Source organism: Clavelina lepadiformis, chromosome 3, assembly GCF_947623445.1.
Source record: "Clavelina lepadiformis chromosome 3, kaClaLepa1.1, whole genome shotgun sequence".
Taxonomy (NCBI): domain Eukaryota; kingdom Metazoa; phylum Chordata; class Ascidiacea; order Aplousobranchia; family Clavelinidae; genus Clavelina; species Clavelina lepadiformis.
Window position 1 is genome coordinate 8,631,602 of NC_135242.1, and position 27,456 is coordinate 8,659,057.

General features: G+C 36.0%; 2 protein-coding genes and 2 long non-coding RNA genes across 5 annotated transcripts; 2 read left to right on the forward strand and 2 right to left on the reverse strand.

The window, feature by feature from the left end:
• The first annotated feature begins 593 nt into the window (after positions 1-593).
• LOC143449927 (glutamine-dependent NAD(+) synthetase-like) lies at positions 594-5,579 on the forward strand. The gene is made up of 13 exons (XM_076950269.1): positions 594-1,205; positions 1,336-1,491; positions 1,759-1,852; positions 1,971-2,151; positions 2,278-2,487; positions 2,595-2,886; positions 3,108-3,255; positions 3,345-3,537; positions 3,702-3,818; positions 4,030-4,187; positions 4,275-4,426; positions 4,646-4,806; positions 4,912-5,579. Exons 1-13 carry the CDS (start codon positions 1,002-1,004, stop codon positions 4,988-4,990), a joined length of 2,145 nt encoding a protein of 714 aa, XP_076806384.1. The 5' UTR covers positions 594-1,001; the 3' UTR covers positions 4,991-5,579.
• Positions 5,580-13,208: 7,629 nt separating this feature from the next.
• LOC143450742 (uncharacterized) lies at positions 13,209-15,531 on the forward strand. The gene is made up of 2 exons (XR_013114769.1): positions 13,209-14,044; positions 14,273-15,531. It is a non-coding gene; the product is annotated as an uncharacterized LOC143450742 (long non-coding RNA).
• Positions 15,461-20,703, reverse strand: LOC143450743 (uncharacterized). Its single transcript, XR_013114770.1, has 2 exons — positions 18,430-20,703; positions 15,461-16,979 (listed from the first exon to the last, which is right to left on the reverse strand). It is a non-coding gene; the product is annotated as an uncharacterized LOC143450743 (long non-coding RNA).
• Positions 20,704-22,288: 1,585 nt separating this feature from the next.
• On the reverse strand, positions 22,289-27,052 carry LOC143450741 (uncharacterized). 2 transcript variants are annotated; one of them, XM_076951402.1, is made up of 2 exons: positions 25,950-27,052; positions 22,289-25,214 (listed from the first exon to the last, which is right to left on the reverse strand). In XM_076951402.1, exon 2 carries the CDS (start codon positions 24,656-24,658, stop codon positions 23,369-23,371), a length of 1,290 nt encoding a protein of 429 aa, XP_076807517.1. In that variant the 5' UTR covers positions 24,659-25,214; positions 25,950-27,052; the 3' UTR covers positions 22,289-23,368. The 2 variants fall into 2 exon arrangements, with proteins under 2 accessions (XP_076807517.1, XP_076807516.1); XM_076951401.1 differs by having other exon boundaries at positions 22,289-25,542.
• Positions 27,053-27,456: the final 404 nt, after the last annotated feature.

Below are 27,456 nucleotides of genomic sequence, written 5' to 3' on the forward strand. Positions count from 1 at the left end.
TTTTTATCATTCGCTTTTTGCAAACAAGCAATAAATTGTAAACAATACGGTATGTAAGGGTTGCTTTCAAGACAAACAAAAATTCTTATGCTGTGTGTCCTACGAACACAATACAATACAGTAATTGAGCAAAAATGCAAAGTTGCATGTTTTTGAAATGCCCAACACATGTCTAAGTATCAAGTATGATTATGAAAGTCAAAATTCCTTATTCCTGTTAAAACTATTGGTGCTAGTATCAGTATTACAGTTATAGTTATAAGTTATCCATCAGCAAGACGCTCACGACAACGTCAACGATAATAATGATTCATTTACAACTCATTATATAGTCAAGTTCAATTTGGACGCCATACTGAGAATGAGGACCAAGGCAGGATTCAAACTTGTAAAGTAGGCTTAATCAGTGGCGGAAATCTGCGTACATTATTAGGGCGTAACAACAAAAGTACAAAAACAAAAAACCTTACCCTACTGATTTACCTTTTTTAATTTTTCTGAAAAGGGTATTACCCGAAGGTAAAAATACTTTTTTCGTCCTAATCAATTACTTATGATCGCCTATCGGTATTTATTTTGGGCTGCCACTATTTCACCAGAAAAAAGCATGCGTTCAAAGTTATTGTTCAGTTTCTTGTTATCCTAACTTAGATGTTTTAACAAACTAATCTAACCCTAACCTAAATCTACCTTCTAATGATCTGATCTAATCTAAATATATCTCCAATAAAACCTCAAATAGCTAAAATACACTTTTGCATTGCCTTTCTGCTAACCTAACCGCTTATCTTTAACCACGGCCACGGGCTGCGTGATCTATTTAGGGGGAAATTATCACTGTGAAGATATTCATTGGCGTTAGGGCTAGCGATTTGGGAATAAAATACTGCGGCCTATGTTTGACAAATTTTTGGAAAAGGGTGTTCCTAACGCATAGCTGTATAACTCAAACACTTTTTCTATTGACTCTGCAAAACTAACGAACGTTATAGGTGTGCAGGATGGGTCGAAAGGCTAAATTAGCAGTTTGCTCTCTGAACCAATGGGCAATTGATTTTGAAGGCAATTATGAAAGAATTGTTAAAAGTATAAAATTAGCTCATGCTAATGGAGCAGCATATCGGCTTGGTTCTGAACTTGAAATTACTGGATATGGTTCCGAGGACCACTATTATGAAAGTGACACTCTACTGCATTCCTGGCAGGTTAGCAAGTTGTTAATACTGTAATTATATGACTAATTTATCAGTATTTGGTATCAGTACCAACAACAATGCCTCTGAAATCTATTTTCTAAAATGCAATTTTATATAATAGTTGAATATCTTCATGTAGGTGTTGGCTAAGCTTCTTCAAATGAAAGAAAGTAAAACTATGATTTGTGACGTTGGCATGCCTGTTATGCACAGAAGTATCCGCTTCAATTGTCGCATAATCTATCTTCATAAAAAAATTATTCTCGTTCGACCAAAACTTACATGCTGCAATGATGTATGTATGGTATCTGTGTACATGTATATTATAGTCTGATTCTGTTGCCTGCAAATATACCAGGATTTTAAATTTTTTTCTTTAACCCCCAACAGTAAAAAAAGATTGATTTACTCACTGTCACTTATTTTCATTATATTTAGAGACTAATTTATGCAGTTAAAGCAGATAAAATTGCCAGTGTCCATCTTACAAACAATTCCAAACTTTACAGTAAAGATAGCATGCCAAGATGTAGTTTAACCGCATAAAAAACAGATGTTTTAGGGAAATTTTAGAGAGCTTCGTTGGTTTGCACCATGGTTTAAACAAAAGCAAACTGAAGATTTTGTGTTACCTCATTTTATTCAAGAAATAACAGGTAATTCCTAAGTATACACCTAAATATGGTCCGTATTTTAAATCAGGACAAACTGAATAAACAGCTTGTTTAAACAGACCATTCATGTTTTAATGGGATTAAAAATTTTCAATATCAGGTCAAAGTACAGTTCCAATTGGGGATGCAATCATTTCTACAAAGGACACATGTATTGGAAGTGAGATATGTGAAGAATTGTGGACAGCAAGATCAACTCATGTTGCTCAGTCTTTGGCTGGTGTTGAAATATTCACAAACTCTAGTGGAAGTCATTTCAACCTCCGTAAAGCTCATGAAAGGTTGCTATATCATGCACATCAATATGAACGTACTACATAACAAACTGATAATGAGAAAAAATACTCATAAAGTTATTGAAAATTATTTGTTTTATTGCTCATATAATTTTGCATGTATATGGTTAGAGTTGATATGGTTCTTTCTGCAACATCTCGCGTTGGAGGTGTCTATATGTGGGCAAATCAACTGGGTTGTGATGGAAACAGAGTATATTATGATGGTTGTTCGATGATTGCCATAAATGGAGATATTGTGGTACAAGGACCACAATTTAGTATAAAAGATGTTGAAGTCGAAATTGCCACCGTTGAACTTGATGATGTTCTAATGCGCAGGTATGCAAAAGGGAACAGGAAATCATCTCAAAAAATCCCACATTTAAATCGCTATTTTGTTGTACTTGTATCATACTTAATATGTTTTGCATGTTATTATTTTTCAGAGGCAATCGGTCCAGCCAAGCAATTATTAGTGCTCAAGAAAATGATTATCCACGCATCCTGCTTCATGATTTCACTCTGTGTTCAACGAACAGTCCTATCAACTATGAACTTCCTCTTACTCCTGTTGTAAACTGGCACTTTTATTCCCCTGAAGAAGAAATTGGGATGGGACCAGCTTGTTGGCTGTGGGATTATCTGAAAAGAAGTGGCCAGTCTGGTTTCTTCCTCCCTCTTAGTGGAGGTGTTGACAGCTCCTCTGTTGCTTGCATTGTTTACATCATGTGCAACATGGTAAGATCAAAGAAAATTTATTCTATTTATATTTGAGCAATTATGTAATACACTATGTTGTATGAATACTAATATTGGTATTCTCTTTTTGTATTGATCCAGTTTGCTGTTATGCTTATTTTCAAGGAATTTTAATTTATTACAAGGAATACTATAACTTTCCTTTTGATTGGTTGTTATTTGTGAAGCTTATGTTATGTGCAAATATTTATTTCTTGTAGATTCACAAAGAAGTAGCTGATGGAAATACTCAATTAATGGCTGATGTACGCCGTGTGATGGGTAGTAATAGTTATTCTCCTTCCTCTGCAGAAGATTTATGCAGCCATATTCTTACAACTTGTTATATGGCAAGTGAAAATTCTTCAAGTAATTATTTTCCAATTCTAAATTGCTGATGATGATATTACGATTATAATTTGAAATATATGTATGTATTTTAAAATGATTTTTTCCAGCAAAAACTCGGAAACGGTCGAATGACTTGGCTCACCGCATTGGATCCAATCACATTGAGCTCAACATTGAAAGTGTTGTTAATGCTGTGATCAAAGTATTTACCACAGTCACTGGGCTTATACCCAAGTTTAAAGCAAGAGGTGGTACTCAGACTGAAAATCTGGCACTTCAGAATATCCAGGCTAGAATCCGGTAAAGTTTGAATTTAAAAAATTTTTGCGTTTAGTTTTGCAAGCAATGTAGTCAGAACTTCATACACATCTTCAATTACTGTATAATATTTTTTTTCTAATTGTATGTAAATTGCTTAAAGTAGTTTGCAAATCTGTCATTTATTACTGTTCTTTTATATCCAGCATGGTATTGGCCTATGTGTTTGCTCAGTTAATGCAGTGGGTTAAAGGAAAACCTGGAAGTTTATTGGTTCTTGGAACATCCAATGTTGATGAGGCTCTGCGTGGATACTACACTAAGTAATTATATTATGCTTAAAAACTAGAACTGCAGATTTTACTGTATGTAAGACAACTTAACATGACTATGGCTTTCTTATAACTATTTAGTTATAAGCGCAGGGGCTAAACAAAATGCTACAGGCATTTAATTAACGCTTCATTATACAAAAAAGTATGCTTGGCTTGTCAGTCATATATCATAGCTATTTTTTACCCTCATACTTTGTAGGTATGATTGCTCAAGTGCTGATATTAACCCCATAGGAGGAATAAGCAAGACAGACTTGAGGTCATTTATTTACTATGTAAGGAACACATATAAAATTGAGGCTTTAAAGGAAATAGTAGAAGCTCCACCAACTGCTGAATTAGAACCGCTTACGGAAGGTATATTTATAGCCAATTAAATTTACCATTTGGCCTATCATGTAATATGCAGTAACTTTGTATGATCCAATTAACATTTTATACAAGGTGAGGTTACTCAGACTGATGAACACGACATGGGCATGACATATCAAGAATTATCAACATTTGGAAAGTTGAGAAAGATATCTATGTGTGGTCCATACAGTATGTTTATTAAACTGGTGACTCTTTGGAGAGAAACATGTTCCCCCTCCATGGTCAGTGGGCAACTTTTTAATTATGTCTGCAAACGTTTATAACACTTAGATTTAATGCATGATATTTGTGGGCTTGTGACTCAAGAAATGGTGTATTGTCATCCATAGGCATTGATTCACTTATTCATCTTTATATATGCATGGATGGTTTTGATGCAAAGCTCAATTTTGAAGAGTCTTAAAAACACTTTCATGTAGCTTTTGTGTCTTATTGTTTAGGTTGCACAAAAAGTGAAGCATTTCTTTGTGTCACATGGCATAAACCGTCACAAAATGACAACTTTAACTCCAGCAATGCACGCTGAAAATTACAGCCCAGATGATAACCGATTTGACTTGAGACCATTCCTTTACAACAAAAACTGGACATGGCAGTTCAGGTATGTACCATTGTTCATAGAAAAAATCCATTATTTTAAAAACTACTGTTTATGACATTTAGACTGGAAATGAAGTCTGAACGCAATTTTATCTATTTCTTGCAGAGAGATTGATGCAAAGGTAACAAAGATGGAAGCAGGATCAAAGACAGACGTAACAGCAACCAAAGTGCATCAAGAATGACAAAATTCTTAAAAGAGAATTTCTTTTCTATGTAGAGTGAAACATGTAACAGAGTAGTTAACATGCTACAATAATAATAATATTAATCAATACCTAATCAGAGTAGTGTCATGTTTGAAACATATTGATTTTCTGTTTTAATGTAATCATACTGCTCTTCATAATAGTGTCCTGGACTTGTTTTATTGATTAAAATTATTTGATTTGATCATTGAACAAAAGTGTCAGTTTTTACTACGTGAATATGATATTTGGGTATTATTACTGACTGTAAAACGCGATCTGTTTATTGCTTTCAACAGCTGGACTTTTTTAGTTGACTGTTGGTTCCATAAACTACTACTAGGATATTTCCTCCCAAGGTGGCATAATAACTCTAGGTAACCATTGAACATAAAAAACATGTATTAGACCAGGGGTTCCCAACTGGGGGTACTCGTACCCCTTGGGGGTATGAGATTGAACATCAAGGGGTACGAAGATCCTTGGGCCACAGAGCAGCTTTTCAAACAGATTTCGCAGTACAGTTTTATTTTGGAATTGTAAATGATATTATGCCATTACGGTCTTTGCTTTGAAAAAAAAACAACTAGATACCGGTACTAGATACTAGTACCAGATAGAACATAAATACCGGTTTAATGTTTAATTGAGCTATAAAAGCAATTTAATTTAGCAATATATATATGAAAAACTCCATCAGAATTTTTTTGGGGGTACGAAAAATGCTCTGACCTGACAAAGGGGTACGAGCAGCAATAAAGGTTGGGAACCCCTGTATTAGACCATCATGTTCTAAATCCTGTTGGTCAAGCATTATGAAACTACGACCGACCCGAATAGGCTTCCTAACATTTTAATGCGAAATAGTATCATCTTCCATACAACAGTCAACTACCGTACTACGCGTTGTGTCAACCAGGGCTTTGGAGCCGGAGCTGGAGCCCGGAGCCGTGCATTTTCAAAGGAGCTGGAGCCGGAGCTCTTCGTGAAATTCAAATGGAGCCGGAGCAGGAGCTAGAGCCAGTTGTTTGAAACATAGCTCCGGCTCCGATGTATTTCATAAGATGCTATGCTACTAGCCTACTACTATTGGCTGAATTCACATAATTTAAGAGCAACCCTTCACAAAATTAAGAATTACTGGGGATTTGACAGCAGAGCAGTCACATGTTCATAGTAGCAACCGATGGTACTGACTACTGACTGACCCATTGAGCTATATATTCCAAATTGAGCCTTCATCCTTAAACCTCAGTTTGTGACGTAATGGAGCCGGAGCTTGAGCCGGAGCAGTGGTATCAATGAGCTCCGGAGCTGGAGCTAATTTATGATAAAAGAGAGCTCCGGAGCTGGAGCAATTTAAAATTTACGCCTGCTCCGAAGCCCTGGTGTCAACAACAACCCTCAGACGAAACTCACTTGGGAGAGACGTCTTATACAATCGTTAATAGGCTATGTGTCTCCATGCCAAATTGAAACGTTGTGTATTGTTACTTTTCTGTTAGTTCCGCTATTACCAGCCTTTTTGTAGCAAACAAGGCCTAACATAACAGCCATACCATAGCGCAATGTTTATTTTTTGCGGGTGCTAAGTTTTTACACGTTTCACATCACAAAACCAAAAATTTACCCGAATAGCCAGTTTACCTAGTGTAGAAATACTGTAGATATCAAAACGTACGTATACACGAATGTGTGGCGGTTACGTCACGAGTTGTTAATTTTCTCACTCACTTGTTAAGACTGCGCAATAACGTCAAATAAATTACCTCGCTTGAACTGGTGTGCCCACATATACTCTTGTGTTGTTTGCAATCTACCCCCTTTTTACGTGATCGATTTCACTGGTTACTACTGCGCAATGTAACATGCAGTAAGCTTTGCCCAAAGGTGGAAACCTTTGTGTCTGATAATAAATAAAATGGAACTTTATAATTTAGTAATTTCTATAGACAGAATTAAGCAACTAACAGCATACTCACGCCGTTTGAGAAATGAGAACTCATATCATTGAAGCAGAAGTAAAAGGAATTATCAACCGTCAATCGTCCTCGCTCATATTGTAACTATTGCCGCCAGTGTACGCGGTCATTATGACAGATGTGTTTGTTGTGTGTCATACTTTGCACAAGTAATACACCAACGAAATATAATTTGTCATAAAGGTATCGAAACTTGCGGCAAGAGCATCCCATTCGTCAAGGATTAGCCCATAGGAATGCTAAAAGTGAATGCACGGATTAGCCATTCCCATTCGTATGGTGAAAAGGTAATATCTCTTGTAGTAATTGAGCTAAGGCTAATCTTAAGCTATATAGAATGGGTAATCCACATAATTCAGGCTTATGGCAGGTCAGCTGGTAGTGATAGGCTAGTGTGCACAATAGTTCAGATACCGTATACCAGCAGACCTTCCAGCAACAGCTATAGGCCTGAAGTGTGGATTACCCATTCGACATACGAATTGTAATACACGATTAGCCTTAGCTCAGTTACTATAGCCGGCCGGCCCTGAACCCATAAGCAGAGGTGGGCAGTGGGTAGTTTGAAAGTACCGTCGGTAACGGTACCGGTACTTGGCAAAAAGCTATAGGGCCTACCTCCGGTAAAGGTTACTCCAGGTCAAAACAACTGTGACATTAATCGCTTGCAATTTTACTTGAGATTTCTAGATTTAAAAAGATCAACAGATGCTAAAATTAGTATTAAGGGTAAATTAACATGTATTTTTGAAAATACACTTGTTAAAATTTTGAACTAAGCACGTGAAAAGTACCGAGTTCCGGAACCGACAGAAATTTCTTGAAAAAAATAATTCGGTACTGAGATTTGGTGCTTTTTTCAAAAGTACCGATGGTACCAGTATCAGTAATGAAAAGTACCTATGCCCATAAGCCGCGGTTTAGAGGCATTGTTTGATTCACTTTTACGATAAGAACAGGTTATGTGCAGTACTAGATTGCAGAATTGGACGAATTCGGTTTCAGACAGAATTAAAAATATGATTCGGTACAGCCCTACAGGCACTATCAAACTCGTATTTACTGATTTTAAAGAGAACTGTGCTTGGAACATGACAACACACCATAGCGCTCTTTATTTGTGTAATTTTTTTCTTGTTAGTCTTTCTTCATCTTCTTACCGCTGGCTATCACGAATGAATGACAGTCTTGTGTGTTGTATTCGTATTAAGTGATGTACGACTTTTGCGTCCGCTTTGACGGATGTGCTGACGAGAGCAGGCTGCGTTAAAGTACTAATTTACGTCCTTATTATTTTTTTTCGTTATTTTGACGTATGTTATGACGCTTTTCGATGTATTCTATGCGTTTTTTCACGTACTAGGTAAATTAATATTTAGTTTAGCTGGTTACCGCTTAATAGATGAGTAAGTACAAATCTATACCAATCTGAATCAACTGATGATATGTAGGCTATAGTTCAATTCCTATCATCTTAAGGCATTTGGTATGATTTCTACGTCGATTTTGTTGCAACCTTGGTGTTCCGGTGTCGGCCCGGTAAACAAACAAACTAAGCTTTCCAGTAACGAGAGCTACTATGAATGGTCCTCCGGCATGCTGGTCTCTCCTGTAAGAAAGTTGTGGGAGCAGCAGCCCTGTAGAAGCTTCCCTAATAGTTTTTGGTTTATCACCACGACCGCTAATTCGGCATTAGGGACACCCAATCGTGATCAGGTCAGTGATACCACCTAGTTCTTGGTCAACTCAATGGTCTTTTACCGGTGAGTGTGGCAGGCATGACTTCTTTTGCAAATCTCTCTTGGGGAGTTCTGGTGTTGTAACCACATTATCCTACTTTAGGATGTTTGGATTTGAAGAAGCTAATAGGGGCTAACCATTTAGAGATTTAGAAATTTTAGTGCTAGACATTTCATCTGCAATTATGTTATAATTATGTTATACCTGAATCCGTGAATGCACTCTTTCATCGTTATATCCAATATATGGACATGCTATGAAATGGAAGGAATTTGAAATTTTCCATCCTGCAAAATCTTCTATTTCATTCCAAACCTAACTCCATTCCATCGCAAAAATCTCCCATTCCATATTCCATACTTTGTACGATATTAACACCTTCGAAAGTGGAAGAAACAACACTATTTCAAATTCAAAAGTTTGTGGTGAACGCACTTGATTGTATTAATGAGCGTGTGCGTATACTGGTTTAGGAATGCATGAACTTAGATCAATTGTGTGAATGTACATTCAGGTTCAGTATGAAAAATTCGTTCAATTCCACTCCATGCTTTAACAATTCCATATTCCACACCAGTATAGTATATTGGAGGGGGATCGCTGTCCCTCGCTTTTTGACGGGGGATCGAGATCCCTTACTTTTTCTTGCTTTGTGTCATTTTATCTCCATTTTGAATAAACGCTTGGATATAATAGCACACCTGTTTGACAGCGGATCCCCACTTCTTCTTTTAGGAATACACCAATGTTTCACACTGAATTTGTCATTCCATTCGATTGCATTCCCTGTCCAACATACATAACCTGTGTTTATTCGAATAAAATCCTGTTACCAAGGAATGGTTAACAATTGATTACAAATAACGGTTAGGATTATCTCAGCCCTGTCTGCAAGGTTGCTCTTTTATTATTTCCACCATTATATATTATTATGCTCGCTTATGTTGTGGCGTCGTGCAAACAAACAAACTGAAGAAACTCCAAACGAGAGGTCAAGGAATTAAGATTTTCATTATGAAGCCATAATGCAAGAAATGCGTGATTATTGACATCTGAATGTATCTATCCGTGTCGGATGTATCTGCATGATTTAAGAATGTTCTGTTCCATTCCGGCACGCTTTGTCAGTGAATAGTCTGTTGCATCAAGGATCAAACGTCTTAAATTATGAAATAAAATTTTGTCTAAACCTAGATCTGAAAAATTCTCAGCATCGGCCAGTAAGTAAGAAGCCATCACTGGATCGGCTAAATTGCACTGGTAAGAGTAAAATATACAATATAATTAAACATAGAGTCAGCTTGAAAATTGTAAACCAGAAATATATTTCGCCCACAGCGAGCATCATCAGTATGTTGTTTAAAAGAAAAAACCTAAACATAATCATAAGAAAAAATAAATAAAAACTTAAGGATAAAAAACTGTACAAGCCAAAACTGTTATAAGTGTTAGTAATAATAATACGCTGAAACCATCAACCAAACTAAACTGTATCAAGATTAATAGACAACATCATTTGGGTGTCTCTGGGAGAGAAAAGATCAGAACATATTAAAAGTAACATTACCGGAGCATACCAAAAAGTAGGTTTGAATATCAAATTTTGGACATGTAAAATCACCGCTCACGCCGATGAAAGTGTTGAATTCTTGAATGTCCAGCACATCACCTGTCACCATTCGGCTTTGTTACAAAACATTTTGTGAAGGCTACTGCCAAGGACAAATGTTTCCTTAATGGTTTATTCTGGCTGTTTCCCAAGTTCAAAATCACGCTAAAAATAACGTGATGTCAGACACAAAACAACGGCGGACCTCAGGAGCATTACAAAGGAGAAGTTCAAGAGGTGTTTCCAAAAGTGAATACATCACTAAGAAAAGCGAGTGCATTTGCAAGAAGAGTATTTTAAAGGAGATTAATAAAAACTTGTGAAGTTTATTGTGTTAAGTTTTTGTGCCCAAAGGTGGTATACTTTTTGGACAGACCTCTGATGATATGTAATAATATCCTATGCGTATGTGACAGATGAGATTCAATAACCTGTAACCCTACAATATTAACGTCCAGGGTTGCCAGCTGTCCGTAAAAATCATCTTAAGGTAAGGCTTTTATTTTGGTACTTTTTGTTTGCATGCTTGTCACTTGGAACCCTGCCTGGGTATGTTCCATCGTTTACTATAGGCTACTGTACCTGGCTGAGCGTCATAAGCATGGTATCGTAAATCCTTACTGAAATAAATGGAATGCATGGCGGCTCAGTAGTCGACTGTTTAGTGCTCAGGGCTTTCAATAACGCTCAAGCATTCGATACCTATTGGCGCCAAAGGCGTCAATGACGCTTACGCCTATTCAATGGTCTTGATGAATAGTTGTATATTCGGGTAATACGACATAAAAAACAACGTATATCAATAAGAACTTGCACAAAAGCTATAGCTCGGTAACTGGGACTTGAGCAAAGGTCACCGGGTGTAAGTTGTGCAAAGATATTCCTCAGTCCGAAGATAAATACAATTCCATACATGTCTTTGTATACTACAACCCAGCGATGAGCCGATTAGTTCTCAATGCTCCAGCCGCACTTACGGAATTAGTGTTTGTCCCTTTTTGGGATTGATACACTTTATTTTAAGTTACCTTCACAACCGAAAATAAATTGTTCAATTTAATAGCACACCATCATCCAATGTGTGCAGCCTGCAGCACGGAGTTCCCCAAGGTTCTATTTTAGGCCCATTACTTTTTCTAATCTACATAAATGATTTTGCAAGCTGCAAATGCGAAAGCTATCATGTTTGCAGACGACACTTCTATTTTTGTTCAAGGGAATTGCATCCATAAGTTAACTAAGAAAGCAAACATGGCCAGAATAAATGATTAGCTTATCACCAACAAGTTAACTCTTAATATCAAAAAAAACAAATTCATGATTTTCTCAACGAAACCTAAACGTTCTTGCTCAATACCTTTTACAGTGAATAAACAATGCATTGAACGTGTTAGAACAGTAAAATTTCTTGGCGTTCACCTGGGTGAAAACTTATGGAAATACCACATGACGTCTGTACTACAGAAAAACAAAATGAACATGGGTGCAGTGATAAAAATTAAGCAATACAATCGTGGTAACTTACTTATTTTGTATCATAGTTCAATAGAATCTCACGCTACTATATCTCTGTTTGGTTTTATGGAAAAAAAACCTTGACAAAGCGCATGCAAAAAGTATGTTATCAGTTTCGTAGAATGATATTGAATTTCTCTTCTAATATCAAACACTCAGACACAGGTATTGATATTTGGTAAATAAATGACTTGTTATCTCTGTATGGAAACCGACATATTTATGTACAGATACATCAATAAAAACTTGCCATCTGTACAGGCCCATAACTAGGTTAGGTCATCAGGAGGCTAAAATATTCTGTAGGGACATAATTTGCACATCAATATGGGATGTATGCGAAATTGGTTTTTATGCATAATACACTTTAGTTTACTCATTGACTGTTCAGAAACAATTCTGACCGTGACAACTATAAAATTTTATTGACGGCAAAATGAGCAAAAATTACTTAAAAGCTAAACTAATCCAGTTGATACTAATCTAGTCAACAACTCAACTCATTAATCCATTGGATTACAGTTCATTTGATCAACTGATCCATCGACTCAATAATCCATTCCCATTTTGTTCAATAAAAGATTGTTATGACGCTACACACATGTAAGTGTGATAGCCTACAACGATAGTTTATATCAAAAAATGCGATCAACGGTTTATGAGGAATATACCGTACAGTACATTACAACGCGGCTCACTCTACGCAAGTATAGACTTACAATAAACGCAAAACATAAACAATCAATAAACGCTCAAATAACCCATTTCGGTAACGTCTACAAATATTGGCTACAAACTCCCGGTATCGGTAAATCAATCTACTAAATAAAATGAATAGAAAAAAAGGGAAATTATAATCATAATCCATTTAAATAAAATCACAATTAATACTCGACCAACCGGTCTACTTACACTTGTGATTATCTAGATTTTCTGGTAAGCAGCAAAGTCACGAGAAAAATAATTTATTGAAGTTACTATTTAAAACTGCAAAGCGCAACCTAGGTTACATCAAAGCTTTTATAAATGTTGAAACCAGAGATAAAAATAAAATTGTGCACTCAGTCGATGGAATCGAAAGTGTAATTAACGTGAGTAAAAATTGGCTTGTTTCGTCGGCTGTATGCGAAAGAATCATCGCATCAGCAAAAAAGTGGTCAAGAGTTTAATGACGGAATCCGAAGAAAAATCTTGATTAGCCTGGGAATAACAATGTGCAGTAGTTGATGAGATTCACCCAGCTCCTTGTTGGTGCTAAAAAAAGGTAATGGCGGGCTCGGAAGTGAATTTTCTTGTGGCGAAACACTCATTTAATTTTTTTAATTTGAAGGAGAGTAGCTTTTTTAAATCATTTTTTAACAGCTTTCTACGGTAGCCTGTAAGTGCCACAACAATTATAATTTGGGTTCCACAAAATATTTATGATCACCACAAAAATATTTCACGTTAGCGCAAAATATTTATGATCACCACAAAATATATATTTTTCTCAGCAAAATATTTTAGAAATTCACAATATATATTTTGTCTCCCTCTAAAATTATTTTGTGCTTTCAAATTATTTTGTGCGTTGAAAAAATATTGCGACTTCGAAATATTTTGCGAAGTCGAAATATATTTCGCTGTGAAACTTCCACTACCGCAACAAATATAAATTCGCCGCACAATATTTTAGAATCGCCGCACAATATTTTAGAATCGCCGCACAATATTTTAGAATCGGATCGCAACATTTCAAAATGTGTGCTTACCGCATGGTAGGCGTAGTTGATGAGGTCTTCGGGAAAGGAATAAGGTTACCGGTCACAGCCACAAATAGTGAGAGATAGTAAGCTTTTGCAAGCCTTAACAAGCTTAGGTGTAGGCTACACGTTAAACATTGTAAGGTCTTTTGCAAGTTCAGTATGCAAACAAACTTTCTAGGGCTTGGCTGTATAGGTTAGGCCTACCGAATGTAAGGTATAGGGCTATAGGCTATGTTTTTCTTTTGTCGCGAAAACATTACAATAATTTTTTCTTGTTTACTATAGGACAGGCCAAAGCTGTTCATAACAGCATAAATTTTAACTGACTTTTTCAGAAATTTGTTTTATAAAATGAAGTGTACCTTCTTAGTGTGAAAACTGATTTTCATTGGAATGAATTGTGTTGAGTGCCATAATGAAATACCTGACATTTTTATGATATGTTCACACTGTGGTCACGGTGAGTAGCGTACCTTTCAAGTGAAGATATAAATATTTTAATGAAAATTTGGCTGTAGACTAACATATTTTTTGTTTTCTTTTTCACACCAACAAGAAATGTTTTACCTAAATCGACTATGTGTCTGTGTATTATTATTAATAACTAATTATTATTTAGTAAAAGATATATGATACAACGTGCCAAGTCATGTCTCAAAAGTCCACCTGTTGTTTTTATGTTTTGCAGCTACTACTTTGGATCAAGATCAAATAATATCTGAATATTTCCATTCAGGATATGAGTATGGAGAAATTTTACAATTGCTACACAGTCGTCATAACTACGAAGAAAATGTGGCTGGAAAAAAGACATCGCCGTTTTATTTCAGGCAGAAAAACGTATCGAGGAGTTGTTAGATGGACCGTCTTTTTTTGGTGGATATCGGTCAGTTTGGCACACATTACAAATGGAAGGTTTAAGAGTACCAAGGTTGTATGTAGCTGATGTACTACGTAATATTGATCCGAATGGGTGTGAGGCTCGAAGAGCTCACCGTTTAAGGCGAAGAGAGTATCACAACCCTGGCCCAAACTATGCATGGCACACAGATGGTTACGACAAGCTGAAACCATTCGGATTTTCTATACATGGTGCAATTGATGGATTTAGTCGAAAAGTGCTGTGGCTTAATGTTACACGATCAAACAAATGTCCACATGTTGTCGCTAATATGTATATTAAAGCTGTCACTCACTTCCAAGGCTGTCCGATTGAAGTAGTATCAGATTTGGGTACAGAAAATGGATTGTTGGCAGCAGCGCAGTGCTTTTTTCGTGATAACATTAACTCGCATCGTTATGTACCATCACCCCGAAATCAGCGGATAGAAAGCTGGTGGTCAATATTCTCCAGGTTTCGTGCCTGTTGGTGGCGCAACTTTTTTAGTGACCTTGAGTTTCGAGGTATTGTGGATTTCTCCCAAACACTCAGCAAAGAATGCTTGTGGTATTGCTTTTCATGTTTAATTCAAAATGACTTAGATTTTTTCAAGGACCACTGGAATACTCACCGAATAAGAAAATCTCGACATAATGTAATTGCAGGACGGCCAGATTTACTATATTCCATGCCAGAAAGATATGGAGGAATTTCGGGCTTATTAAAAAACGTTGCACCACACAACATTAGTTTGGTATTGGCTGAAATGTCACAACCAACTGAAACTGAAGACTATCAAGAATATTTTGATTATGCTACATCTGAACTTGGACAAGGAGTGCCATCTTGTTGCACTGAAGCATTAGATCTGTATAAAATGCTTATGAATGTAGCCAGAGACCGATAAACGGAACTATTTATTTCTGTGTGAGCAAGTAATGTAAAGTTCATTGCCTATCATTTTAAGTCTATCAACATTTCATATCAACATACGTGTCGTGTTTTGTATTACTTTTGTATTGCATTCATCATAAGCACGATTTTATTACACTGAAAAACTATGTATCGACATTTTAGCAGACACACTTGAAGAAATACAACTGTAGCTCACAGAAACATTACACTTGAAAAGAATACTGAAAATCTCACAGAAATATATCTACTGTACCACAACAAGCATGCAACATAAATACTGCTAAACACACAAAAAAATACTAATTACAGGAAAAACTCAGTTTGGCAAGCTTTGTTTATAAACATTAAACAGTGGTCATTACACATTGAAGGCAAGTGAAATAGGTTCAACAACTAAACTAATGTAAAATATGTCAGAATTAGCAACAAGTTAAATAAATGTGAGTATTATCACAAATTTATATCTGTGGATTAATTAAGCAAATTTTCGTTTAACTGACAAATTAAATTGTTTTACAACAGTCGGAAACTTTTTTAATTGGAATGAGAAAGGAACATGAACTTGAAAAATAAAAACAACAGAATGATATAAACTGTTCACTAATTAACAAGTGGGACAACAATACAATTTATGAATACTGTACACACATTTCAACAGGAAGTATGACTATAATTTCAAACATATACAATACTAGACGCCACCAATTTGCATTGAAAGGGTCAAGTGGGCCAACAGCGGTATACATGTCATGAAAACTGAACACATTTGTTATGAAAAACACTCATTTAAACAACGAGAAATTTTAATGCAGTCCAAATGCTTGAGCATTACACATTGCCGTTAAAAAGATAGACCTAAAATCGTTTTCTTTCTCCATGTGCTTTGTTGGTAGTGTAACAACCCTGCCGCATGCTCCAACTACAGGGTAGCAAATACTGTGTTTTGGATTATTTTCCAAACAGTTGTGATCGAACTGCACCGAAATATGAAGGTCGTTCCCAAATATAGGCCTGTGTTTCTGGCCTGTTAGCCAACCCAACACACCTGCAGGTGTCAAGTCAGGAGGACTTAGCGTTAGCCAAGATTTCATGTCCAGTTACATGTACCTTATTGTCCTCTAAATGCATTAAAAAATCCACGAAGTTATCCATTATTTTTTCTTCCACAATTCTTTTCGAGGAATTTTCATCAGTGTGATTTGGGATTAACAGACTTGCAACATAATTTGCATCAACAGCACGCTCAGACGATGTGATAAAAAGAGGTTCAAAAAGCAATGGATTCCTTTGTAATGCTTCAAATATTCCAAACAACTTGCCCCATCATCATGACTTTTTGGATAAAATTGTAAGTATTTTTTAACTGCTTTTTCCAAAATTGAGTCAACAGATTCTGTTTTGCCAATGTTTAGTAAAATTGTTTGGTTTCTAATAGGCTTTAATTCAAAATCTTTTCCACCTCTATCCAGCATTCCTATTTGAACTCCTACTTCATTTGGTTTTGACTTTTTCGTTACCCTTTCTTTACATTGAGATCCCTTCACAGCTTTGTATTGTCCGAATGACATGACATCACTTTTTCGCTTCAAAGAATGTGTATCTGTCAATATAAATTAGTATTTATTACTATCATGCCCAGCCTCTGCAACATAAAATCTTCATCGTGCCTTATTGAATAACCATGGTCTGATCGGTTAAGGCGCTGTTATGCTATAATTTCATGAAAATGTGGGACTTTCAACGTAATGGTTGAAAAAGTGTGTTAGACCAATCAGATACCAACATGGCTGGTGTTGTTTTTCAGTGTAGGTATTACCCTAGCAAATTGCGAGTTAAAAACTTGCCGAGCGCATGATTAGGTTAGCCAAAATTGTATGTGGAAATTGATATTTCACTTTTATGGCTCAAAATTGCAGTCTTGGCTTCAACATTCTATTGCAAGAGTTAGAGACAAGTGTTTTTATTAGGTGTTCATGAAGTAACAGCCCAAGGCATACTAAATTGACATATAAAATTTCAGGGGGCCCCCATACGGAACTTTGATTTGTTGCATTTTAGTAATTTGGCTTTATAATAAATATAACAACAGGGCTAATCAATACCGTATCTTAAACTGGTAGATTGCAAATGTTCTGCGCAAGTAAATCCCACATTATTCAAAAATTGGTAAGGTGTTTATCTTTAGCGTTTCTCAAATTAACAAAATGTAAATTAAATTAAGTAAATTTCCCCAGCATTTGTTCGAACCTGCCAAAAACCTTGCCTGTCAAAAAAGTATAATTACATATGTATTAAATTAATTGCTATACAAAAATGTCACTAATTTATTAGCTTTGAATCATTACCAGATGACTGATGTTAAAATAAAGCATTATGTCACGGGATTATTTTTATGCACCTGTTTTGTAGACACCACATTATACACCGTCTTTTCTTTGCATTGTGTTGTTTTTATGCATGTTCACTGTCTGCCGTATTTTACTTGTTTATGTTCTTTTACTTGTTCTTGTACACCTGTTTTTATCAAATTTCTTGTGACGTCTGACGTAGTTACCCCAAAGGCCTAATTAGTATCGTGTTTTACGTTCCACGTTGATTCCTTCATTGCGTGGAATTTGTTTGGTGTAGTACTGTGCTCGGCTGGGCGACGGTTGTCGGTAGTTACGTTTTGGTTTTAGAGTAAGGTGGATGTTTTTATGAAAGAAATTGCCATTAAACGTTAACAAGGCAAAACCGGCTAAGTGACTAGCCGTTAAGGCGGGAAGATTCCTGGCTAAGGAAAATTTTGGTTACAATTATACCCTTAGTTTCCAATTATCTGAACGAGCCAATTTGACTGGCATCTTTTACTTTAATAGTGACAATCACACATGCGTTCAGAAACCTTTTTATGGTAATATGATTCACAGCTTACAGTTTAATTGAATCATCCAATCAATCAATAATTCTGTTTATCATAAGTAATATGTTACAAAAAACTTTATACTTATTCCATGTATTGCATAGACCTGTCACATGGTATAATGTATTTAAGATTAAACTGAACTTACCTTGCCCACAAAAGCCGCAAAATAAATGTGTTGAAGAGAGTACTTTTCCACAGTTTGTGCAATACATTGTGCAGATCATTAAATATTCTAATGTACTGGAATCTGACAATTTGTCAACAAGTGAAACTGACTATGAGCACTTTTTTATATAAGTAAACTGACGATTATAGTGTAACTATAGTTAAATAATGAACAAACGGGTAACGTCACTAAATACACAAACAAACATCTACTTCATCATAATTATTGTGATGTATCATTGTAATTACTGCTGTGTAGCAGCTGGACTTATCGCTACAATTACATTGTTTATTTTTCGCCAATAGTTGTGCTGTGCCATAGTTACGATACTAACTATTACAGTTATAGCACAATAAAACACAATGCTCACTAACATTTAATGAGCAGGAAAAAGTGTCAAACTTTGAGAGCTTAAAACATGCGTGTAACTTTCATCATTGGACTGCAATTTGGAAAACAAACCATTGCCAACCGACAGCAATTGAACTTGGTTGTGAAATAATCAACCCAGTAGCGAAACCATCCAGTGAAAAAATCCAGCTGTCGTTGTCATAGCTCAAAGAGAATTTTTCGTGCCACCTTAAGAACCTTACGTGCACTCCAATTTTATAACCACTGGACTAAATTACTTATACTGGCTACAAATTATACGCAAGTACAATCCTGCTTTATAACTAAGTAACATAGAAAAATGCTTTTAAGTAGCAGTGGGCTATACTGGGGTGATTTTTCAAAAACAACAGAACTGCAGTTTAAAAGGTGCCTATGGACATACCTAGAAATGTTTAAAAAAAAATTTTTGATTTCGTGCAAATCTCTAGTGTATTTCATGACATTTTTATGTGAATTTCATATACCGGTAACAAGTTATTTGTATATAGTGTTGAAATTGTCATCATTATTCTTGGATGCGACCAGTAATCTCAAGTTGCACCAACAAAAATGAAAAAATTATGAAAAATAATGACCAAAATATAATAGTTTCAATGTTTTAGGGAACTTTCAAGCATGCTGGGCTTTTTGTTGCTGTTTTAAAGTAACAGGCTCAATTTTCTGCTTCTTTTGACACCAAAATCAGCCCAAAAGCTTGACTGGAAGTAAATTTATTGCAGATTCGTCAATTTGTATGGCGGCCATCTTGAATTTTTCATATAAAGTCCGGGCTCCATCCGGAATTTGAACAAAATCAAAAAAATTTTTTTGCACGTTCCTAGGTATGTCCATAGGCACCTTTTAAACTCCAGTTCTGTTGTGTTACTTGAAAAAAGTCAAAATCACCCCAGTATAGCCCACTGCTATTTTAAGGATGTTTGCTGATGTCACATTTGCAAGAATATTTAACAAAACATGTTCAAAAAACTTGATAAAAATACCCAATCGTGTCGAAGAGTTATAAGAAGAAGCTGGGAAAGGGAAGCTGAGCACACAGCTATTTTGGAGAATTGGTGACAGAAATTACACAACTGCACTTAAAAAAAGTGACAATCATATATTATGTGGGTTTAGTATATATGTGCACAGCCACATGATGCCTTTGTAAAATGAAACCCAACTACTCAAACTATGTCGTCAACTGCAAGGTTGTATACTACACCCTTATTAATTTGGGAAGGCTACAATATCTTTAACTTTTGGTTGAAACGTGTCTATAGCGTTTGGTCCTGTTCCAGGTAACTTTTTATAATGTTCCACCCAGCTTTGGCCTATATACCTAATAGTAATCAAGACAAAAGCCTTCAACATTTTCTTTGCAAGTTTGTTTGCATACTGAACTTGCAAAAGACCTTACAATGTTTAACGTGTAGCCTACACCTAAGCTTGTTAAGGCTTGCAAAAGCTTACTATCTCTCACTATTTGTGGCTGTGACCGGTAACCTTATTCCTTTCCCGAAGACCTCATCAACTACGCCTACCATGCGGTAAGCACACATTTTGAAATGTTGCGATCCGATTCTAAAATATTGTGCGGCGATTCTAAAATATTGTGCGGCGATTCTAAAATATTGTGCGGCGAATTTATATTTGTTGCGGTAGTGGAAGTTTCACAGCGAAATATATTTCGACTTCGCAAAATATTTCGAAGTCGCAATATTTTTTCAACGCACAAAATAATTTGAAAGCACAAAATAATTTTAGAGGGAGACAAAATATATATTGTGAATTTCTAAAATATTTTGCTGAGAAAAATATATATTTTGTGGTGATCATAAATATTTTGCGCTAACGTGAAATATTTTTGTGGTGATCATAAATATTTTGTGGAACCCAAATTATAATTGTTGTGGCACTTACAGGCTACCGTAGCTTTCAGACGAAAGCCTGTAGATTAATTAGAGAAATTTTCTTTGCTCAGGACAAGTAGAATTGTAGAAGGTGGAGAACGTCGGAAAATGTTATTGTTTTCCAAATTACTTTGAATAGTTTTTGTGTTTTCTTCTTTGTAAAATTTTATTTGCGTGATTGTTGCCGTATCAACTCGGATACTAAAGTTGTTCCACTGGCATAGCTTGGACGTACACGGAAAAACTGTTAAAGCAAGCCGAATTGCTGTTTTTATTTTTTAAGGCGTAAATTTGCTCACAAAATCATTGCTTGAAAACGATGCTTGACACATTTTTCCAGGGGGCACCCCCTGTTGTTTATTACTTAACCTATTTAACATTGATTAATTGTAATCTAATAAAGCAGATATACAGTATACAGGTTAGCACACTACTTTTGAACGTTGACTGCCGAGTTTTTCTTTGCTTTTTTGGGTTAGATTTCATTCGTCGGGCTGCACAGAATTCAGTTGGGATGAAATAATTTGTCTTCACAAGCTGGCACGGCATTTTCACTGTCATCAGTCAGATTTAACTTGGTCTTCCTCATTGCTGGTTGTTATCATTTTAAATTAAGGATCTCTTACAAGATGTTTTTGGGCAAAATTGACTAGAAACATTTCTTTTTTCTGTTATTGGGTTTCATAACATGTTATTGTAGCATAGTTGTAGTTGCAACTGTAACCAAGTTATCGTACTAGTGTGTATACGCCATAGTCAGCGTATCTACTGTTCATCACAAATACCATAGTTTAAGGGAATGTAGAGGCACGATCCCTAATGGCAATATTATACTTTTTATCTGATTTGTACAATCTAGCTTTTAGTGCACTTGTGGGCCTCAATATTGTGCCCTCTTTTAGCCACAGAAACGGGATTCCGGTCCCTAGGATAGAGTTTCTTTTGTGCGGTTTTCTTTAATCAACCGTTGCAAGATATTCATTGTCATTTTAATGAAGCAACTTTATATATTTAGCCTATTTCGACTGCTAATATCCATGTTTTTAACGTTGGAGAACATTTCTTCTACATCTTCCAACGATGTAGTTGTTTGTGTTATTTTGGCCTTAAATTCGTTTAACTTTGGAATTATTTTGTGGGTTTGCCGGCCATGCAAACCTAAACCATCTTATTATACAATTCTATTATTGCTGTCTTGCATTTAAGCCAATGGGCTTTGCCACTTTTTCCTGCTCGTTAAATGTTCTTGAGCGTTTGTTTTATTGTGCTATTACTACAACGGTTAGCTTCCCAACTTTCGTCCCGCACAGTTAATAGTGAAAAATAAATACAATATTTGTATTATAACCTGGCTATGTTCTCTATGACCATTAAATAAGAGCAAACGTTCTTCATAATAATAACGCTTTGCATAAATGTAATACAACGATAGACTAGCGCTGCCAAGCATAGACCTATACTGTAACTGCAAGCCCGGCTCTTCAACCAATACAGACAAATCTTTCCTAAGATTTTACAGCCGCATACTTCCATAACTGTCCTTACACATTAATGGAGGCAGTTTAAAAACAGTTTTACTTCAATCCATCAAAGAATTTTAAAATTGACATATACAAAATAAAAAAAATCTGCTTTTATACAGCAAACATTACAAAATTCACTCAATAAAAACAAATATGAATCACACCTTTAAGGGTGACCAATGCGTTGACTAAATTGAAAAAAATACTTAGTTTATCGCATGTCAAATAAACATTTGCTAGAAAGTTTACTTATTAGTACTGTAGTCTTTGATCTATTTTACGTAAGTGGAAATATTCAAAAAGTCAATCTAGAGAATAATTTATGAGTAAACTACATAAATAATATATATAATACATTTGGTATAAGCTTCTTCATTACAATAGTCAATCATTTGGACCTAGGCCTTAGCCAGGCTTGGGCCTTGCTTTGAACCAGTGTAGTAACATGTGTCTCCATATGTAGTGTAGTATAAGATTGAGAATAAATCTTGTAATTAATAAAAGGAATTAGTCGAATTGTACCAAATAGCAATACAGTTGACTCTGCTTATTATGACCACCTTTGGACCAAATCATTTCGGTCATAATATATGAACACATTAGCCAAAACTGCTACAGTACTGTTTAATCATATCAAGATCGATACAGTAAGACACAAAATAACAAATTCATCATTTATTTCATTAAAATTAAACAGCAACTATAATGTCAGCAGGTGAACTGAGAATACAAGTGGCACAATTGTCACTGTCAAGTTGCATAATTGACAAAAATAATTGATAAAAGAACCTGAAAGAGATGGAAAAAGTGGTCATAATACCCAACGACTGGTCACAGTAAACAGCGGATTTTATCTGGCAAAGTTTGGGAATGTACCAAATTGGCCATATTAAGCAGATTTTACCGTATACAGTAAATAAAAAAACATTTTCTTTGTAAAAACAAGCTCAAGCATTAATACTGACCAAGCACTGAAGTATTAATTTCATAAATAATTGTTCTGCCGATTCTCACAGCAAAATTGTGAAACGTGGTGCAAATAAACTGTCTTGAAAACATTCTTCTTCTAAAACCAAATAAAACATGGTTTCATCAAGACTGAGGAGTTCTTGTCTAGCTGGAAACAGAGGAAGTGGCTGATTTATGCTGGCCTCGTGCAAAGTGGCATGCAAATTGCAACCTATCACAACAATCAACCCCACAAACATTACACCGGAATGGATTATCAAAACCATGGCATCCCATGTGAACAGTAAACATCACATAATCCTTAAAAATTATAAGGCAATGTTCACATTCATAAACATCTGAATTGTAATCTAAACGAGCAGTTTTATCTGAATTGGGGCTTGCATACTGTTTGGATAATTGCATTGTTTTGGAGGGGGCTTTAGTTTGTTTGGACACACACATAACATCAGGTAGTTGCAAAGCAGGAGAACTACTCTCTTCGCTTGAAGCTCTCCTGTCAAGAAATGACTCAGATAACCGTTTCCTTTGCGACTTTCTAACACTTTGTAGTTTCCTTTGTGACTGTTGTGATTCGCTACCATCTACCATAGATGCTATTATGTTTTCCGATAGTTTTAAAAGATTTGCTGAAATATAACGATCATCCTCTGCTTTTGCTGTTACTGTACAACCAACCTGCATGCATTTTTGTTCTGGCTTCTTGATATAGTTTTGACAATTTTCCCATTCAACAGAATCATTGGTTGAATTGGTAAACAATGTATGATTTTTGTTGCCAACTGACTCTTCATAAAGACCAGAACTGGTAAAGGTTGATATGGCTGGAGGCATCATGGTGTTAGAGTTACTTAACAAGTGCGGTTTAAGTAATGAAGCTTTTTTTTCTGTATTTTGGTGCGCTTCATCTTCTGAAGTATGTAAATTGATCACACTGTCAGGTTGATTTTGATCATCTGATTCTTGATGATCCAACCATTCGGCGTTCCTTGTTTGGAAAACATCTGATGATTCTTGCGGCGACATAACCTGCAGTATGCGACCACAAGGACTTCCAGCCTTCCCTGCAGATTTACTGTTCAATGAGCTAGCCTTTCGAGTAGTGTAAAGTCTGCGTAGTGGGGCTCTGGGAATGCAAAGGGAACTTGTCATTCTTCCTTGACTTAAATGCTTTCTTCTTCGGTGACTGTTTAGATTACTTTTATCACTAAATGGCCGACTACAAAATTCACACCGGAAAGGCTTCTCTCCAGTATGTCTTCTCATATGGACACGCAGGTTTCCCGGATAAAATGAGGAGAAAGAACATTTTACACACTTATAATTTTTTTTCATTTCACCTATATCTGATCCTACTATCGCTGAATGCACAGCAGATATTTTCAAATCTGGATATGCATCATCTGAATGTGATTCTCTGAGATCTTCCATCATTGTTGTAGGGCTTAGATTTTCCAAGAATTATTGAAGTAAAAAAACAAGGATGTTAAATTGTTCATTATATGGTCTACTTTAATTTCACTGAAAAATAAGAAAACATTTTTTTAAATATGACTGATTACAAATATATCTCTATATTTTAAATGATCAGAATTGTCAGTTACATTAAACAAAAGGTTAAATGATTAAAGAAAATATCACAATACACTAAATGAATTTTCGGATAATAAATCCTGCTGCCTATAAATACTACATCATGGTATATATTGATACAGTATACACTTAATAAAAGAAAGAACTAGTCACACATAATCACAGTGACTGTGATAGGCAAAACAACATCAACAACATAGGCAGTCATCGTTATGCTCGACTGCTTGCATGAGTAAAAAAGGCAATGTTGTGCTCATGACTCTCATGAGTAAAATAAATTGGTGCAGTGCACTAATTCAGTAGTAACCACGTTCAAGAATTCTACAAACAGTAAGTGTGGTATTGTATAGTAATCCTTGGACTGAGGAAAGTTTTTGATTCCTTACTGCTCCATCCCCTGTTAAGAGAAATGCATGTAGCTGTTTTATTTTGATTCACTGATTTTCAATAACCTTGGCTATAAAAGAGTAAAGTGCCAATGCCGCATTCTGTACGTCAGCTGTTTTAATTTTAAGACTGTTTTTAACATTTTTACCTATATTTCAACTCTTAATACTCATATAATACATCAAGGGTACATTCCATGTGATGCGTACGTTTATTGAAGGTCAGTTTGTACTGTACGCATATTTCCAATGAGTTTGACAAAGACATGCTATGCTAACTACAATCTCTAAAGCTCTGCCAATTGTAGTCTGCAAAAGGAGACACTAAGCTTTCTTCGTCTAACAAGCGAAAACAGAAAAGTCAATTTGCAGCTGCAATGATTTGATACGTATGTAGCGGCCATTGGGTGTTTTGTTTGTTTGTCGCTGGCTGGCGCCCTCGCGGTGCTCCCAGCACATGTTTATTTAAGCACTGTTAGTTCGTTTTACTGCCCTCTTTCCGTTTTGCACCGCTTGCGCACAAGACGTGTGAGTTTTAGTTAAGGTCAAACTCAGAACCTCGTGCTTGTTTTCCTTTAATATATGAGCGAAGGTAACAAACAACTGAGTAGCAACCTTCTGAGCAAAGGAGTCAGCATCGTAACAACGCAGCATCGTAACAGCAACGTACAAGCGCTACCTTCGCCATACGTATACGGACAAAATCAAATGTGTTTTGCTCAATGCGTTGTAGCTATTTTACTCACCTGCCACTTGATATTTGATTAAATCCAAAGAGTTCTGACAGGTTCAGATCTCAAAAGTGAATTCTGATGGTTGAATGTGTTGTGCTAATTGTCATAATTAGCCTTTATTCCCACAGAATACTCGTGCAGAGTAAGTGAGCCACAATTCAAACTGTCTTGTTGCCTTTCATGTTTGCTATGCTGAAACATACATTTATCCCAAGTGCCACAAAAACATTTGCCATTAGCACGTAAAAATGATCTAAAATACACTTACAATATCAGAGTAATATGTATTGAGATCAGTAATGTTATATCTAAATCAGAATAATAACAACAATTTACAGTAAAGACATATAAATAAAAAAGTTGGTCATGCCACGAAATAATTACTCAAAATTTTCAACAGTCCATGGATTGTTTCGTGTCCAGCTTATAGATGCCTATAACTGTATCACTTTAGCCTAACCCAAAACCGTACATGGACGTTTTTCCAATATCCATCATTTAATTTTAAACCTAGATCCCAAAACCCTTAAATGGACGTTAATCCAAAATACATCATTTAAGTCTATCCCAAAACCCATGGACGTCTTTGCATGTCCCATCATTTCTGCATATCACCCCAAAACTGTCCATGCTTGCTGGATGCTGACATCATATCCACTATTTAAGCCTATCCCATAACCGTCCATGGATACTTCATGATATCCACTATTTAAGCCTATCCCATAACCGTCCATGGATACTTCATCATATTCGATATTTAAGCCTATCCCAAAACAGTCCATGGACACTACCGGTACATCATATCCACTATTTAAGCCTACCCCAAAACAGTCCATGGACACTACATCATATCCACTATTTAAGCCTATCCCATAACTGTCCACGGACATTTTCATCATCTCGCTATTTAAGCTTATCCTAAAATCGTCCATGGACGCTTTTTAAGCCTAATCCCACAACCGTCCATGGACGCTTTCCTCATATCCGCTATTTAAGCTTTTCCTAAAATCGTCCATGGACGCTTACGCAAAAATCGTCCATTTTCAACCGTCCATGGACGATCTCGAAACCACTGCTTTAAACTTATCCTAAAAACCACCCATGGACGCTTTGATGCAAAAGAACTGATTTAAGCCTATTTCAACAACCGTCCATGAACGATTAAAGGAAAACGTCATTTTTGCGTAAAAGCGTCCATGGACGCTTACGCAAAAATCGTCCATTTTCAACCGTCCATGGACGATCCGCGGAATGCGTCGTGTCCAGGTTTTACCCAGTGCCGCATTGCATCTTATGAAATACATCGGAGCCGGATCTATTTTTCAAACAACTAGCTCCAGCTCCATTTGAATTTCACTTAGAGTTCCTGCTCCAGCTCCGTTGAAAATGCACGGCTCCGGGGCTCCGGCTCCAAAGCCCTGGTTACAAGTTACGACCACCGTCATTCTCAAAGATTATAAAAATCATAGAAATATTGGGTCAAATCACTGCATTCCTATCGCGTCGCGCTTAACGACAA

Bases quoted from the DNA above. Each gene is read 5' to 3' on its own strand.
- LOC143450741 (XM_076951402.1), bottom strand. From the start codon at position 24,658: ATGATGGAAGATCTCAGAGAATCACATTCAGATGATGCATATCCAGAT.
- LOC143449927 (XM_076950269.1), top strand. From the start codon at position 1,002: ATGGGTCGAAAGGCTAAATTAGCAGTTTGCTCTCTGAACCAATGGGCA. The intron at 1,492-1,758 runs GTATGTATGGTA...CAGATGTTTTAG, and splicing joins AACTTACATGCTGCAATGAT to GGAAATTTTAGAGAGCTTCG. The intron at 1,853-1,970 runs GTAATTCCTAAG...TTTCAATATCAG, and splicing joins TTTTATTCAAGAAATAACAG to GTCAAAGTACAGTTCCAATT.